General features: G+C 39.2%; 1 protein-coding gene across 2 annotated transcripts in view; it reads left to right on the top strand.

The window, feature by feature from the left end:
- Positions 1-14625, top strand: part of LOC115449372 — a 72056-nt gene that overhangs the window by 21148 nt on the left and 36283 nt on the right. Inside the window, exons 20-35 of one of the 2 annotated variants that reach the window (XM_037443977.1) lie at positions 129-314; positions 1294-1429; positions 1749-1928; positions 3004-3274; positions 4486-4778; positions 5101-5277; positions 6152-6346; positions 6895-7080; positions 7898-8067; positions 8590-8804; positions 11225-11387; positions 11814-12039; positions 12574-12678; positions 13353-13611; positions 13927-14045; positions 14360-14557. In XM_037443977.1, the coding sequence (XP_037299874.1) occupies positions 129-314; positions 1294-1429; positions 1749-1928; positions 3004-3274; positions 4486-4778; positions 5101-5277; positions 6152-6346; positions 6895-7080; positions 7898-8067; positions 8590-8804; positions 11225-11387; positions 11814-12039; positions 12574-12678; positions 13353-13611; positions 13927-14045; positions 14360-14557 (3079 nt within the window). The remainder of the gene's footprint in view (positions 1-128; positions 315-1293; positions 1430-1748; positions 1929-3003; positions 3275-4485; positions 4779-5100; positions 5278-6151; positions 6347-6894; positions 7081-7897; positions 8068-8589; positions 8805-11224; positions 11388-11813; positions 12040-12573; positions 12679-13352; positions 13612-13926; positions 14046-14359; positions 14558-14625) is intronic. The other variant, XM_037443978.1, reaches the window with a different exon arrangement.

Here is a 14625-nt window from a genome sequence, read left to right on the forward strand (position 1 = left end):
TTGGGCTGGCAAGTAGGGGGAAATAGAAGGGTAACGCGTCGATATAATACAGGGCTGATATTATTATTATTATATATATATATATATATATATATATATATATATGGTAAAGTAATGGTTTTGTCCAGCGTGGCGGTGAGCATAGCGGCGACGATGAGCGTGTCGGCGGGCGGGCTGAGCGTGAGCGGCGCGCGGCTGTGGTGGCGCCTCTACACCGCCACCGCCGTGGAGGCGCGCCTCGCCGTGCGCGGGCTCGCGCGCCTGCGCCTGCACCTCGCGCTGCCCAGCGACAAGCAGGAGATATTCGCCGCCAAGTCAGTACCACCACATTCGCGGGGGGGGGGGGGCTAGTCCATCCTCTATCACGTACTAAATGTAAAGCAGACGCCAGCTGCCAATTCATTTGTATACGTACTAGACGTTGCTCGCGGCTTCGCCCTTATAAAAAAAACGCTATAGCGATTTATACGACACCAACGCCATCTAGATAAAAATCGGATAACAATACCCCATATTTCTCATAAGAGCAATATCGTACCGTGTGGGACACAAGTTGGAACGACATAGTTATAAGTCCCTCTGCCTACTCCTTAAGAGTTAGGAGACGAAAAATGATGGTTGTGTTACTACAATTCCTCTATATAAAGATCCGGGACGTTCGCCCAAGCGAACTGCCAACAGGATCTAGAAAAAATTACTTAGTTTTAACAACACACCGCTTCATATAGAAGCGCTGATAATCAAAATGGCTTTAACGATTGAACTTATACATCGGCAGTTATGTAAACCATAGCGCGATGTAATTCGACTGTGGTGCCATCTATTATGCTATAATGGAAGTAAGCGTTGCATTTACCAATGAGAGGACGTAGGTTAATGTAATCTGAGTCGGTTTATATTAATAACAGACAGTTTTTTTTTTAATTAACCCTTATGCGTGTAACATAGGGATGAAAGTTTATACGGGAATATCTAAATGAGTAAAACCTTGAAAAATTAACAACAATTAGTTGATCAGAAGCGACCGCGCAACCGAAAATATTTGGTACACGCATAGATCAAGTCTTGGATTGACATCTACACTATTTTTATCTCGGTAATTTCGGCCCATGGGAAATAATAGAATTTATTACTACATTTTTAAATCAACGGCGCTGGCGTCGCTCAAATGGGGCTACGGATCGCTTTAGTGTTGTAATAAATTTTGTAGCAGAAAAGGCTCCTCATGCAAGCGAAGCCACGACCATCATGGAGAATTAATAATAAATATGAAATTCAAATAATAATTTGCAGATCGGAGCTGATAATCCTCCATGGAGACGAGGAGTTGCAGCAGCAAGGGCTGAACAAGAACAGAATAGAGCGCAACACCTGCAGTTGGACCACGTTCGACAAAGCCATTGGCATCAAAGTGTGCGCCTCGTATCAGGTAATTTTTGTTCATACTAAACAACAGAATAATGACTTTTTAGGACTTGGGGTAAAAAATTAGGGGTAGGCTATTGAGTAAAATTACCACCTAAACTAACACCGAAGTTTTTTTAATGTACCACGATTCAATAGTTAATTCGAAGTTACCCCATATACTACATTATATTACTTATCAATATTCCTTTATTTTAAAATAGCCTTGTTAGTGTATTTTTAATTGTTCATTAAAGTTACTGTTGTACCCCTTTTCTTGAATCATTTTTTTTTCAACATTTCCAAAGTTTGTTAAAACTACTTTATAATATCCAATGTTGCAGTTCCCGAACATGACGAACTTGCGCAACGCCCCCTACTTCATCATGAGCGGTCCCGCTAAGTACATCCTGTCGTTGGAGAAAGCCGACCCTTCTGCGAAGACGTACGCGTTCGAGTACAAGTGGGACAGGAATGAGACCAGTAATGTCATTGGATTCTCTTTCGACACGCCGGATAGTAAGGTATGATGATATTTTTAATAATAATAATCGAACAGTCGACCTTCACAAAAATATATACATCCTTCTGCAAAAAGCAACAATATTAAACACTTGCCGTATTGTTCGATCGAAATTGTTATCATTACCGACCCATTAAATTAATTTCTTGCACTTTTTCATTAAATTGCACTTGGCTTCGGCCCGTGCCCTGTATACCTCCAAATAGGAGAGATAATTATATGTATATATAAAATAATAATAATAAAAGCCTTTATTCAACGACCAAATATACTACAAGTTTTAACTTATTGGACAAGAACCAAGTAATCCAAAAAAAAAACAAAATTTGATATTTTTACCATCACCATAATCACCATACCACTGGAGACCCACAACTCAACACTACCAGAACTAGACCTAATATTTTAAGTAATAGGGTATTTGACATACTTTTATTTATAATTTTTATAAAATATGCACGTCGTAGAAATTCTGAAATAAAAGAAATCATTGACACCTGGTAAAAAATCTACAAGTTATAAGCTATTGACATTAGGTAGTAGGTGAGTGTCAAAAAACAGAAAAGGGAAGTAATACTTGCATGTGACGTCAGCGGACATTACGATGCGTGCGAAAGAAAGAGATAGAACGATATCCCCACTTCGCGCCCACTCTTGCACGTAGCAGTATTTGAAATATGAATTACTACCTCGTTTATTATCGAATTTGAATGTTGTTTTCACAGAGGGATTTCTTTTTTTACACATTTAAAAAATCACAACATAGTCCAATATTTGGAAAAGGTTCAGATTAGATGGTGTTATTGTAGGTTGTCTTACTGTCATGTCTTAGATGTTTACCTCAACATTTATATGTTATGCCTCCTTTGCTTGGTGGTTTACTTTGATTGCAAAGCTGGTGACGTCCCTGGCTCGACATTGAAGTATGACGATTGAGTTTTGAGCCTGAAATTAACAGGCTCACCACCTATGTTACCACATGAAATAAACTTGACGAATTGTAAAAGAAAACAAACACATCTTAGCACATAAAACCGCTTTTTTATTAAGTTTAACTTTATCGATATTATTTACAGGAGAAACGAATGTTCAACGCCATACTAAGTCTATCAAACACGTCAAGCACAGCAGTTGTTTCCTTCCAATCGGCAAAAAGCACCCTGAAAGCAAAGGCGATGTATAAAAACCAACCGAACGACAAGTCACTAGAGGCGAGTTTAGACGTCGACGGAAGGAAGCAGTTCGACACGGTGATGGCGCTCAAGCGATACGACATAAAGTACGGGTACGTGTGGAGTCCGCACGCGTACTGGGTCGTCGATAACGATCGCGTCGCTGAGCTGTCTGGTGAGTTTTGTATCATTTGATTTCTTTAATTGTAAAAGTAGTAGTAATGGCATGAGGTTTGGCACAACACTAAAGTTCGACACGGTGATGTCGATCAATCGGTACGATGTAAAGTACGGGTACGTGTGGAGCTCGCACGCGTACTGTATCGACGATAACGATCGCGTTGCTGAGTTGTCTGGTGAGTTTTGTATAACTTAGTTTCTCTAATTGTAAAGGTAGTACCATGCATCGTAGTTACTGGTGGTAGGTCTCTCAGATGTGAGAGTCCGCCTGGGTAGGTGCCACCGCAATGTCTATGTCTGCCGCCAAGCCACAGTGTACAGTCACTGTTGTATTCCGGCTTGAAGGACATTGTAGCCAGTGTAACTCCTGAACATAATAAGACTTAACATCTCATGTCTCAGGATGGCGAGCGCAGTGGAACACCAAACTATACTTTGTAATTCAAGGTGTTGAATAGTGTTTCTACTGTTTATAGGCGGTCATATCGTTTATCATCAGGCAAACAGCACGCTCATCTCGTCATTCAAAGAAGTAAAAAAAAGTGTTAGCCTTTAAAATAAAGGCCATTAGAATTGGCCTGACAATGGCCGTGAATTGGCACAAAACTAACATTCGACACGGTGATATCGATCAAGCCGTAGGATATAAAATACGTATGCGTTTTGAGTTCGCTCGCGCACTGTGTCATCGATAATGATCGGGTTGCTGAGTTGTATGGTAAGTTTTATATCTCTTTCTGGTCGGTGCCTCATAACTGAGGTTCGTGATCAGCATCAGGGTTGCATCTAGAGCGGATGATCTGCCTCCACCGGTTTCATAGTGCTATTTCTATATCGATAATATCGACTATGATGCTATTTACTGATGCTTAAGTCATTACGTCAACGTTCCTTAAGATTCCTTTGAGTTCGCGTACGGACTGTATATCTCTTTGGGTGTTGGTAGGCCAATTAGACCCGGAATAAGTCCCCGGAGTAACAAGTAGGTAGGCCTGAATACAGGGTCATGTTGGTGCATATTTTTTTTTTGCATGTAATTGAAGGCTATATTTAAAATCCACACAAGTTTAAATTGAACCGCTATACATTATTATTATTAAACGATGAACTTCAGTGTGTGTCTGTGTGTGTATATTTACTTATCTAAGCGTGTCTTTGATAAACATTTTTTTTTTCTAAATATTAATTTCATATTTTTTTCTACAGGCATATTCAAATTCAAATCTAAAGGCGGTGTCTCACAATGCGACGTGCAAGCCGATTTCCAAACGAAGCAACTAGCAAGTCATCTCTCAGGATTTTACACTCTAAACGGTCCTACACACGGTACAAAATTGCAACTCGACTATCAGTTCTATAAGAATCCGAGGCAGACGATAAAAATGGAAGGTCTTTTTAGCGAGAAATCAATGGGGTATAGACATGACATGTACGGCGAGTTAGCTATGCAGTTTACTGCTTACCCCGATTACAACTTCTATAGCGTGTTGAAGAATATTGTAAGTTTATACATGTTAATTTATATATAATTCAGTTACCTGTTATTTTTAAATATTATACAGGGTGGTACAAATAAGACATTTAAAAATCGTTTTGAAAACTGTCTTGAAATAAGAATATTGCTATCAAATTTTATTCGATCAGTAAGAAATTCAAACACTTACGAGTATACTATCAGTATACCACATTCCTTTCCTTCAAATTCAGAATTACTGGAATTTGGTTTATTTTTTACGTTTTGATCTCTTGCAATATTACTGAAAATTTTCGACAATTTCCTAAAACCTAGCCACCTTACAAAACATTGAAAATGATTTTCAGAAAACCCAAAGCCATGTAGACATAGGTTTCAACGTATCTGCGTCGAGAGAGAAGAAGACTGACCCCGCCTTCGTGTTTAGTATGATGCGTGTGGAGAAACTGAACGGATTAAAACTGGACACCAGGCTTACGCTGCAACGGCCCAGACTGGTGGACCTCAAGTTCCAGTACGAGGGAGTGAGTTTCTTTATATACTTGGGGTTCAAGTTGTAATGGTTTTGCTAGAACTTCAAGGCAGCAAGTGAAACCAATTGTTTTGTCTCCTTGTGACGTCTGACAACAGGGTATAGAAATATCGATTTTAATAATATAGAAATGCGAGTCATATTTATGTCATGGTTTACCCATATTTGATTTTTTTTTATATCATAATTAATCATGACTACTTAGCTGATTGAAAAATAAATATAGTTTAAATAAATAAGATATGATCCTGGTCAAAAAGGTAATAATGTTTTTTATCGTTTTTAAATTTTTGAATTATCAGTTACTGATAGACATAATACAAGTCTTATTATGATTTAAGAACGTTCTGGGTGATTTTATTTATTATTTTGATATCCCATTGATCAAATCCATCATGAACTGATCTTATTCATTATGAGTTGATATCTAAGTAGCCCCACGTGTTGACTGTTGATATTTTATGTGTAAACCGACTCATTTCATACATAAATTACACAATTCAAACAACAGTCGATGCAATACATAATTTATAGTAACAATCAAACTCGCCGTTACACCGTCGTATAAATAGTATACATATAGTGTCGTCCCATTTTATAAAAAAAAATCTGTATACAGTCGATGTTACTCACGTTGAGTAACATTGATGTCACGCTAAGTAACATTGTTGTCACGCTGAGTGACATTGTTGTCACGCTGAGAGACATTTGTTGTCACGCTGAGTGACATTGTTGTCACGCTGAGTAACTTTGTTGTCACGCTGAGTAACATTGACGCGTTGCGCAATATCCCGTCTAAACATGCCCGAGGACTTGTTACATAAATCCTTAAACAACACACATTAAAAAAAACATGTAACCAACAGATGGGACCAAAATACACAGCGTTGGCACGGTTGAACTTCAATCCGAAATCTCGCGAGATCGTCATCTCTGGGTACCTTTTCAATCCTCCGGGAACGCAATTGTACGTAGACGCCGAGTTGAACATGACGCTACCGACACTACATCCATGTACTATTAAGACAAAAGTACACGAAAAACGACCTAACGAATTTCAGGTATGGCACACGATACTATATAAAACATGTATGTATATTCTTATATATTTTTTATATCTGTACCTTGAATATATTTAATAAAAAAATTATTCTTTCAGTATATTTTCTTCCGAAATAACTAAGGCAAATTTAGTAAAGCCTAAAACAATTTCCCTCTGAATATTTCCAACATAGCAAAGATATAATAAAAAATTACATCTTTATCCTTTTGAATATTTATTTCTGTTGAATTAAATTTTGCAGTATATTAATATATATACCATATCACATTTTTAAAGATTCTATAATTTGTATGAATATATTATGTAAAAATAAGCACATTCAGATAAGGACAAATTTATATTAACACATAATCTACAATTATTGTTTGAATTTTTCTTACAAAATACAATTAAATCTTAAAATCATTGTTTAATAATATGGTGTCCTATTTTTTCCTTAGCTGAATGTAGCATATACCTTACTATATTTTTATGTTATATAATTATACGTATGCTTTAACAGTTCATACCACGTACACATACGTATATTCAACATTTACTCAACAGGTGAACGCAGTAGGCGTCTGGTTCACAGGAACAGATTTTAACATAGACGCACTTTACCAAGACCAGTCTAAGACGAACATCGCCTCACACCGCCTTAAGGCACTGATAAACAGCAGTCATTTCAAAAACATAGCGATGGACGCGCGATTCACGCAAGATAACAGACAGATCACGTTCATCGGCCAGGTAAGTCTGGCCTTACACTGCACCATATCATTGTTAGGCTATGTTGTACATTGAGAGGCTCCTTTTTCCGAACTTAGCCCGTAGTAGGTCGGGCCGTTGTGCGTGGGATGGCTATGGGTTTGGCCCATTGTTAGGCTATATACGGGACTTACTAATGTTGAGGTATTTTTTTTGTAAAAAAAGTTTTTTTTTTATATTTGGTAGTTGTTAACGAAAGTTTGATTGCAATATATTGGAAAAAATTGTGATTTTTAAACGATGTGTTTATTTACAGATTGGGTTAGCCATTTCTACATATTTTTTTGGTAAAAAAAAAATTATACATAAGTTTTTTCAACTAAATTATTTTTTAAATTTAGTTGAATTTGAACGATTTAAAAAAAAACTTATAATTTTTTTTATTACTTTTTAACAGAAAAAAACATGCATAAGTTTTTTTCTGTTAAAAATTCTACTTGTGACAGTTCAGTTATTGAACAATTTTAAACTGGTGTACACTGTACAGCCTTTAATGAAAAGCCTAACTGATTTACAATTAACCCTAACAAAATGTACAGATTTAACTGAAAAAGAAAACAGTAATTGTTGAATATGCAGTAAAAGGCGTCTGTGGGCTACTCAAATAAATAATTGTTTTTGGTTTTTGTTGCAACATAAATGGACCAACTCGGCAGATTTTATACCACAATACTAAAAAAAAAAAAATACAAAGTAAAGCTTTGTGTTGGATTTTCTAGACTTAATGATACCTACACCTTAACCTATCTTCTTATACAGAATGATCTAAATTTCTTCAAGCTCTTTAATATTTTTATAGGGCGAATACAACGATGAAAAATACAGAACGCTAGTGCGGTACATACTACTCTCAGAGCAGAACTTCACGGCGTACGCCGAAGTGGATTTGGGTGGGAAGGCGTATAGCTTCAACCTAGAGGCTGATCTCAATAACAACACCAATGTTAATATGGACATACATATCGATGAGTGAGTATATATAAAACAAGCTGATTCTGCAATACGAGTATGGCTACAAGCCGTTTTCAATATACGAGCCCAATCTCAATCTTCAATCCGATTCCAAAAATGAACCAATCAAAATAACTCATTTGCAAGCATGTCACAAAGAACTTTGTCCTAATTGGTCCATTTTTAAGTTCGAACAAAACTATTGGGTTCGATTATTGAAAATGGCGATACATCGCTGAGGTTCTGGGTTCCAAGGCCGGGTCGGGCCCTCAAGTCATGACTGGGTTTTTCCTCTTAAAACTTACTCAGTACCAGCTCGCAATTAGAAAGTTGGCGGCGTGATACCCCGCCTAATCTCTCTCTGTCTCCGGTCCGTCTCTACGGACTATGAGAGTGAAGGAACAGAGTGCACCTGTGTATTGCGCACGCACTTGTGCACTATATCTTCTGCATACCTGGCTGATCTTAGTCGAGTGGTCGCCGCAGTCAAAATTCGAATACGAGACATTCATTCATAAAAAAATCACGACTATCCAACAGACTCCGCGATGTCCACATATCCTACCAGCGCTGGACCACCAAGAACCAGAAGCGTCTCGCAGCCGCGTTCAACTGGGACGCAAACCGCGACCCCTCGCAGAAGGTGAGCGTCGATGTACAACTGGACTACAAGGGCCCCTGGCACCACGCGGGCCACGTCACACTCTACTACCCTGGCAGGGTGGTCAACGGCGAGTTCGAGTTGTTGCTTAAAGGTATGTGTTTTTGAGCATGACTGTACTGGCTGTATACTTAATGGTAAAGGGGAAATTTTGATCGAACTTATCAGTTATACTTGCAAGGAAAAATGACCCCTGATGGTAAGCGGCATAGAGTCCAATGGAATGTTGACTGACGAGAGATTTCTTTCGACAGTCTACACACTCACGTGGGCGACTATGGCAGGTTTTAACTCCTCGGCGGATATAAAATACTAGCTTTTGCCCGCGGCTCCGCCCGCGTTATAAAGTTTTTCGGGCTAAAGTTTTCCGTTATAAAAGTCACGCTATATATTTTCCTGGGAGCCTATGTTCTTCCCAGGGTCTCAAACTGTCTCCATACCAAATTTTATCCTAATACGTTGGGTAGTTTTTGAGTTTAACACGTTCGGGCAGACCGATGCAGCGGGGGACTTTGTTTTATGATATATTTTTGTAGAACTTTTTTAAGAGGAACAATCCCGTCATACATTATTGTTGCATAACTTTAACCGTTTACGCAGCGCACGCAACAGAAGCTCTCAAAACTAATAAATTGTCCCCGTTTTTGCATCATGTTTCATTACTGCTCCGCTCCTATTGGGCATAGCGTGTTGATATATATAGCCTATAGCATTCCAGGAACAAAGGGCTATCCAACACAAAAAGAATTATTCAGTTCAAACTCCTAGTTTCTGAGATTAGCCGTTACTGCTCTGCTCCTATTGGTCATAGCGTGATGATATATAACCTATAGCACTTCACGAACAAAGGGCTATCCAATACAAAATTATTTTTTTAGTTCGAACCGGTAGTTCCTGAGATTAGCGATTACTGCTCCGTTCCTATTGGGCATAGCGTGTTGATATATATAGCCTATAGCATTCCAGGAATAAAGGGCTATCCAACACAAAAAGAATTATTCAGTTCAAACTCCTAGTTTCTGAGATTAGCCGTTACTGCTCTGCTCCTATTGGTCATAGCGTGATGATATATAGCCTATAGCACTTCACGAACAAAGGGCTATCCAATACAAAATGATTTTTTTAGTTCGAACCGGTAGTTCCTGAGATTAGCCATTACTGCTCCGCTCCTATTGGGTATAGCGTGATGATATATAGCCTATAGCACTCCACAAACAAAGGGCTATCCAACGCAAAAAGAATTTTTCAGTTCGGACCGATAGTTCCTGAGATTAGGCATTACTGCTCCGCTCCTATTAGGTATAGCGTGATGATATATAGCCTATAGTACTCCACGAAAATATGGCTATCCAACGCAAAAAGATTTTTTCAGTTTGGACCGGTAGTTCCTGAGATTAGCCATTACTGCTCCGCTCCTATTGGGTATAGCGTGATGATATATAGCCTATAGCACTCCACAAACAAAGGGCTATCCAACGCAAAAAGAATTTTTCAGTTCGGACCGATAGTTCCTGAGATTAGGCATTACTGCTCCGCTCCTATTGGGTATAGCGTGATGATATATAGCCTATAGCACTCCACGAACATAGGGCTATCCAACGCAAAAAGAATTTTTCAGTTTGGACCAGTAGTTCCTGAGATTAGCGCGTTCAAACAAACAAACAAACAAACTCTTCAGCTTTATATAATAGTATAGATAATATCCTGTCACCAGCAAATGCATCAGCTGCAGCAGTTTTAAACAAATGAATGGAGATTTGAACAAGCCGATCGCCTGATGGCAAAAGACATGAGCTGTAATAAACAGTGGCAAAATCACAAACTTTAAATTAAATTTAGCATGGCATTGCACAGCGCTCGTAAACCTGAGACATAAGATTAAGATTAAGTATTATCATGCCTTGTAATTACGCTGTTCATATGGTCCTTCAAGCCGGATTATAAAAGTGCTAGCACATGTTGCTTGCGGTAGAAATAGACATTTGCGTAGAACTCACCCAGCCGAACTTCCACAAGAGACCTATCAGTAGACTTGGAACAGGACCACATAATAGATCGACTGGCGAATTATAATCATCTCTTCAATCGATACTATATTTTGATGTCATTCCAAAAAGATCTACTGGTGGTAAGTCTCTCATATGTGAGACTCCGCCTGGGTAGGTACCACCGAAATGTGTATTTCTGTCGCTGAGCAGCAGTGTGTAGTCGCTGTTAAGTTCCGGTTTGAAGGACATTATAGCCAGTGTAACTACTGGACATAATAAGACTTAACATCTTATGATTCATGATGGCGAGTGCAGTGGAATACCGAACAATACTTTGTAATTCAAGGTGTTGGTGTCTCTATTATTTATAGGCGGTCGTATCGTTTACCATCAGGCGAACGGCAAGCTCGTCTTGTCATTCAAAGCAATAAAAAAAACACCACTCTACTACACTACTTATCACCACCTACTAAAAACCCACATCTCGTCTTCAAACTATCACAATCTATATAATTTTTGTTCCCAGACTGGTTCTGCCAATGGCACATACGAATGGGCTGGGCTCACGACGCGACCATACTGTGGCGAGTCAAGATGTATTCGGAGGCTAAGAACGAGACGGTATACGCGCTGCTGTCTAACATGAACACGCCTTTTAATGGATGGAAGGACACCAGCTTTAATGTTATGTAAGTATTTATAGTACTACATAATACAATCATACATACGTTCCTGCCTGGACTGCTTCGGTGGCGTAGGCTGATACTGAAAAAAATAAATTGACGGCTCCTAAGTAAACTATCGTATCTGAAAAAATAGCGATATTCAGCTTTTGAGCTTTTCGTTATCAAGGTACTGTTTACTATCAAACCCATTTATTTCAAAAGTTAATAAACGAAAAAAAACATTAAAAATTATTTTCTACCTTTTTTTTAATGGATTTTGTAGTAAACAGTAACTAGATAACAAACCGTTAAAAAGGGGAATATTGCTATGATTTCACATACGATAGTTTACTTAGGAGCCATCGAAATATCACTTTGCCTGACCCGTCAACCGAACCAGTCTTTTCGTAGTCATATAATAAAAAAAAAAAAAATTTTTTTTCTTCCCAGGTGGCGATACCATGACAACTTACAAGCACTGAACGGCAGTATGAACTGGCAAGAAGACTACCTCGCATTCAGCCTACTCGCCGACTACCTGTTCAAGACGAACGAGTTCTACGGCGAAATCAACGCGCTAGTCAACTCGACCATACCGACGCTGCCCAAGGCCGCGGCCATCGCCAAACACAGGGTCATATGGAAGAAGAGTGCTGACACGCTTCTCAGCTTTCAAGTAAGATTGGAGTCTCTAGTGAGATCTTTATTTTGGATGTGTTACTGACATCCCTTGGCTTAGTGACTGTAGGGGCCTGGCGGGGACTTGGGCGGGAAGTGTGGGGAAAGAATAGGAACCTTTTAAGGATGGCCGGAGGGGATAAGGAGGGATAATTTCCGCAAGGCTCTTATAGGCATCAATGTCAATTGTCAACCATGAGGTATAAACACTTAACTGTGTGCCTAGGGCTGCGATGGATGGAGGATGGATTGTGTCGATGGTTAAGTATTAGTAGCCACTGATGCTAAATGCGTTTCGATGTCAAGGGCTTTTTAGGTCACCACTCAATACTCAGTTGGAGACAGACTAGACAGTATAAGGGAGGGGCAATTGCATAGGTTTACTCAAAAAAATCCAAATCGCAAATCGCCGAAGATCATCGGATTTTGATTGGGATTCCAGTATAGAAGTTAAATTTTCTAAAACAGTTACATTTATTTGTATACATTTGCAATGAGGGGATATATTTCATTAATGTTATTCAATTCTCAGTACAACGAAGACGGCAAGCTGATGATCAACTCGTCGTGGAGCATCGATAGGGGACAGAAGGAGAACAACATCACGGGGAGAGTTACACTGTTGACTCCATTCCAGGTTAGTAATATTTTCAACAAAATACACATTTGTTACTAATAGTCTGATATAGATATAGAGAAAACTGTTTATGATGAATTTCATCATCATCGTAATCATCATCACAGGCCGCATGATGTCCACTGGTGAACATGAGCCTCCCCCAAAGATTTCCAGATCGCTATATTGGAAGCGGCCCGCATGCACCGACCTCCTGCAACTTTTATGAGGTCATCACTCCGCTACAATTCAATTCGCTTGATGACGAATTTAAACGACCCTAATATGTTATAAGTTATACTTGGTTGTGGAACGGACTGTCGAGACGAATGTCCGCAGGCTCAAATCCCAAGGGCACACACCTCTGACTTTTCTAAAAAAATTATGTGTGTATTCTTTGTGAATTATCGCTTGCTTTAACGGTGAAGGAAAATATCGTGAGGAAACCTGCATACCTGAGAAGTTCTCTATAGGAATTTCGAGGGTGTGTGAAGTCTACCAATCCGGACCTTGCCAGCGTGGTGGACTAAGGCCTAATCCCTCTCAGTAGTAGAGGAGACCCGTGCCCAACAGTAGGACAGTATATAATACAGGGCTGATGATGATGATGACAGTCAACTACATAAATAGTTGAACCAAATTCAGAACTTTGCTCATAAGAGCTATAATTTCAATGACCTAATCGTCTCTTCCAGGGCTACAGGAAAGGCTACCTCCGGACCATATTCGTCCTAGGCCACAAGCGGGACATCAACGGCATCACGTACCTGGATCTAGAGGACAAGATCCTCAAGATCTACGTGAACGGGCACATGCGCAGGATCACGAACAGCATGCTGGTGGTGAACGTCACCAGTCCCACGACGACGAGCCCGCAGATGACAGCGCGGTTTGGGTTCGTGGAGGCTGATAGACATCTGGTGGCGATGGTGGTGACGCCTAACTCTACTACTGGTATGTCTTTTGGTATTATTCTCTTCGTTTGTTTGACTCAGAAGTGAAGGGTGAAATATTACAAAAGGTAATTCAAGGCAAAAGAATTGCCTTAGTTAACATATCGCGGCCAATATAACAGAAAACGAAATCTTAGACAAACGTAAATAAAACTAAAAGGGAAGGCAGAAGGAATTAGATTGTATGGACGCTTGTACCTGGTCCATAATTTAGCAATAAAAGATATATTGTTAGGCCCTTAGAGTTTTAGATCCCATCTCGCATGCGCAAGCGCCTCATAAAGTAAAGTAGGTTATAACAAATAAATATCCGCAGGTCTGGAGGTGTTGCTCAAGTTGGTGACGATGCAAGACTTCCACGTGTTCGGGCACGTGGCGCTGCCCATACAGTACTTGAACAGGGCAATGATTACCGCCAAGAGGGCGAATCAAGAGGTATAACATTTGTTGACCTATATAATGCGCATGCGCACGGTAGTCGTCTTAAAACCAATATTATTGACTTAAGTTGTTAAACGAAAACTATAAAGGTATAGAAATTTGTCTATACCTACTTTTAAAATAATTCCCTTTATTACTATAATATCTTCCTCCCGGAAGCACTACCTCTGTAATATATACCCTCGTATAAAAAATATTTACTTTTTATTGGTACACACATTGTGGCACATAAATGTACATGTCTTAATATACCAATTAATGCAATAATCAAAAAAGATTTTCTATATATAGAAAATGTGTGTTTTCAGATCGATTTCAGGGTGGGCTGGGGCAGCATGGACTTCGGTTTCACCGGCATATGGCACTGGAAATCGCTCATAGATTTTGTGTATCTATACAAATTGTACACGCCGTTAGAAGGATTTGAGGAGAATGGGCTAGTGCTGAAAAATATATACGGCAATGGACTCGATACTGAATTGTCTATACGTCTATCCAAACATAAGGTAAGTTGGGGTATGACAGATAAAATATCTATGTGTTGATTTGAGAAATTTCTCCTTTTGAAGTCGGT

This window comes from Manduca sexta, chromosome 5 (genome assembly GCF_014839805.1).
Source record: "Manduca sexta isolate Smith_Timp_Sample1 chromosome 5, JHU_Msex_v1.0, whole genome shotgun sequence".
Lineage (NCBI taxonomy): Eukaryota > Metazoa > Arthropoda > Insecta > Lepidoptera > Sphingidae > Manduca > Manduca sexta.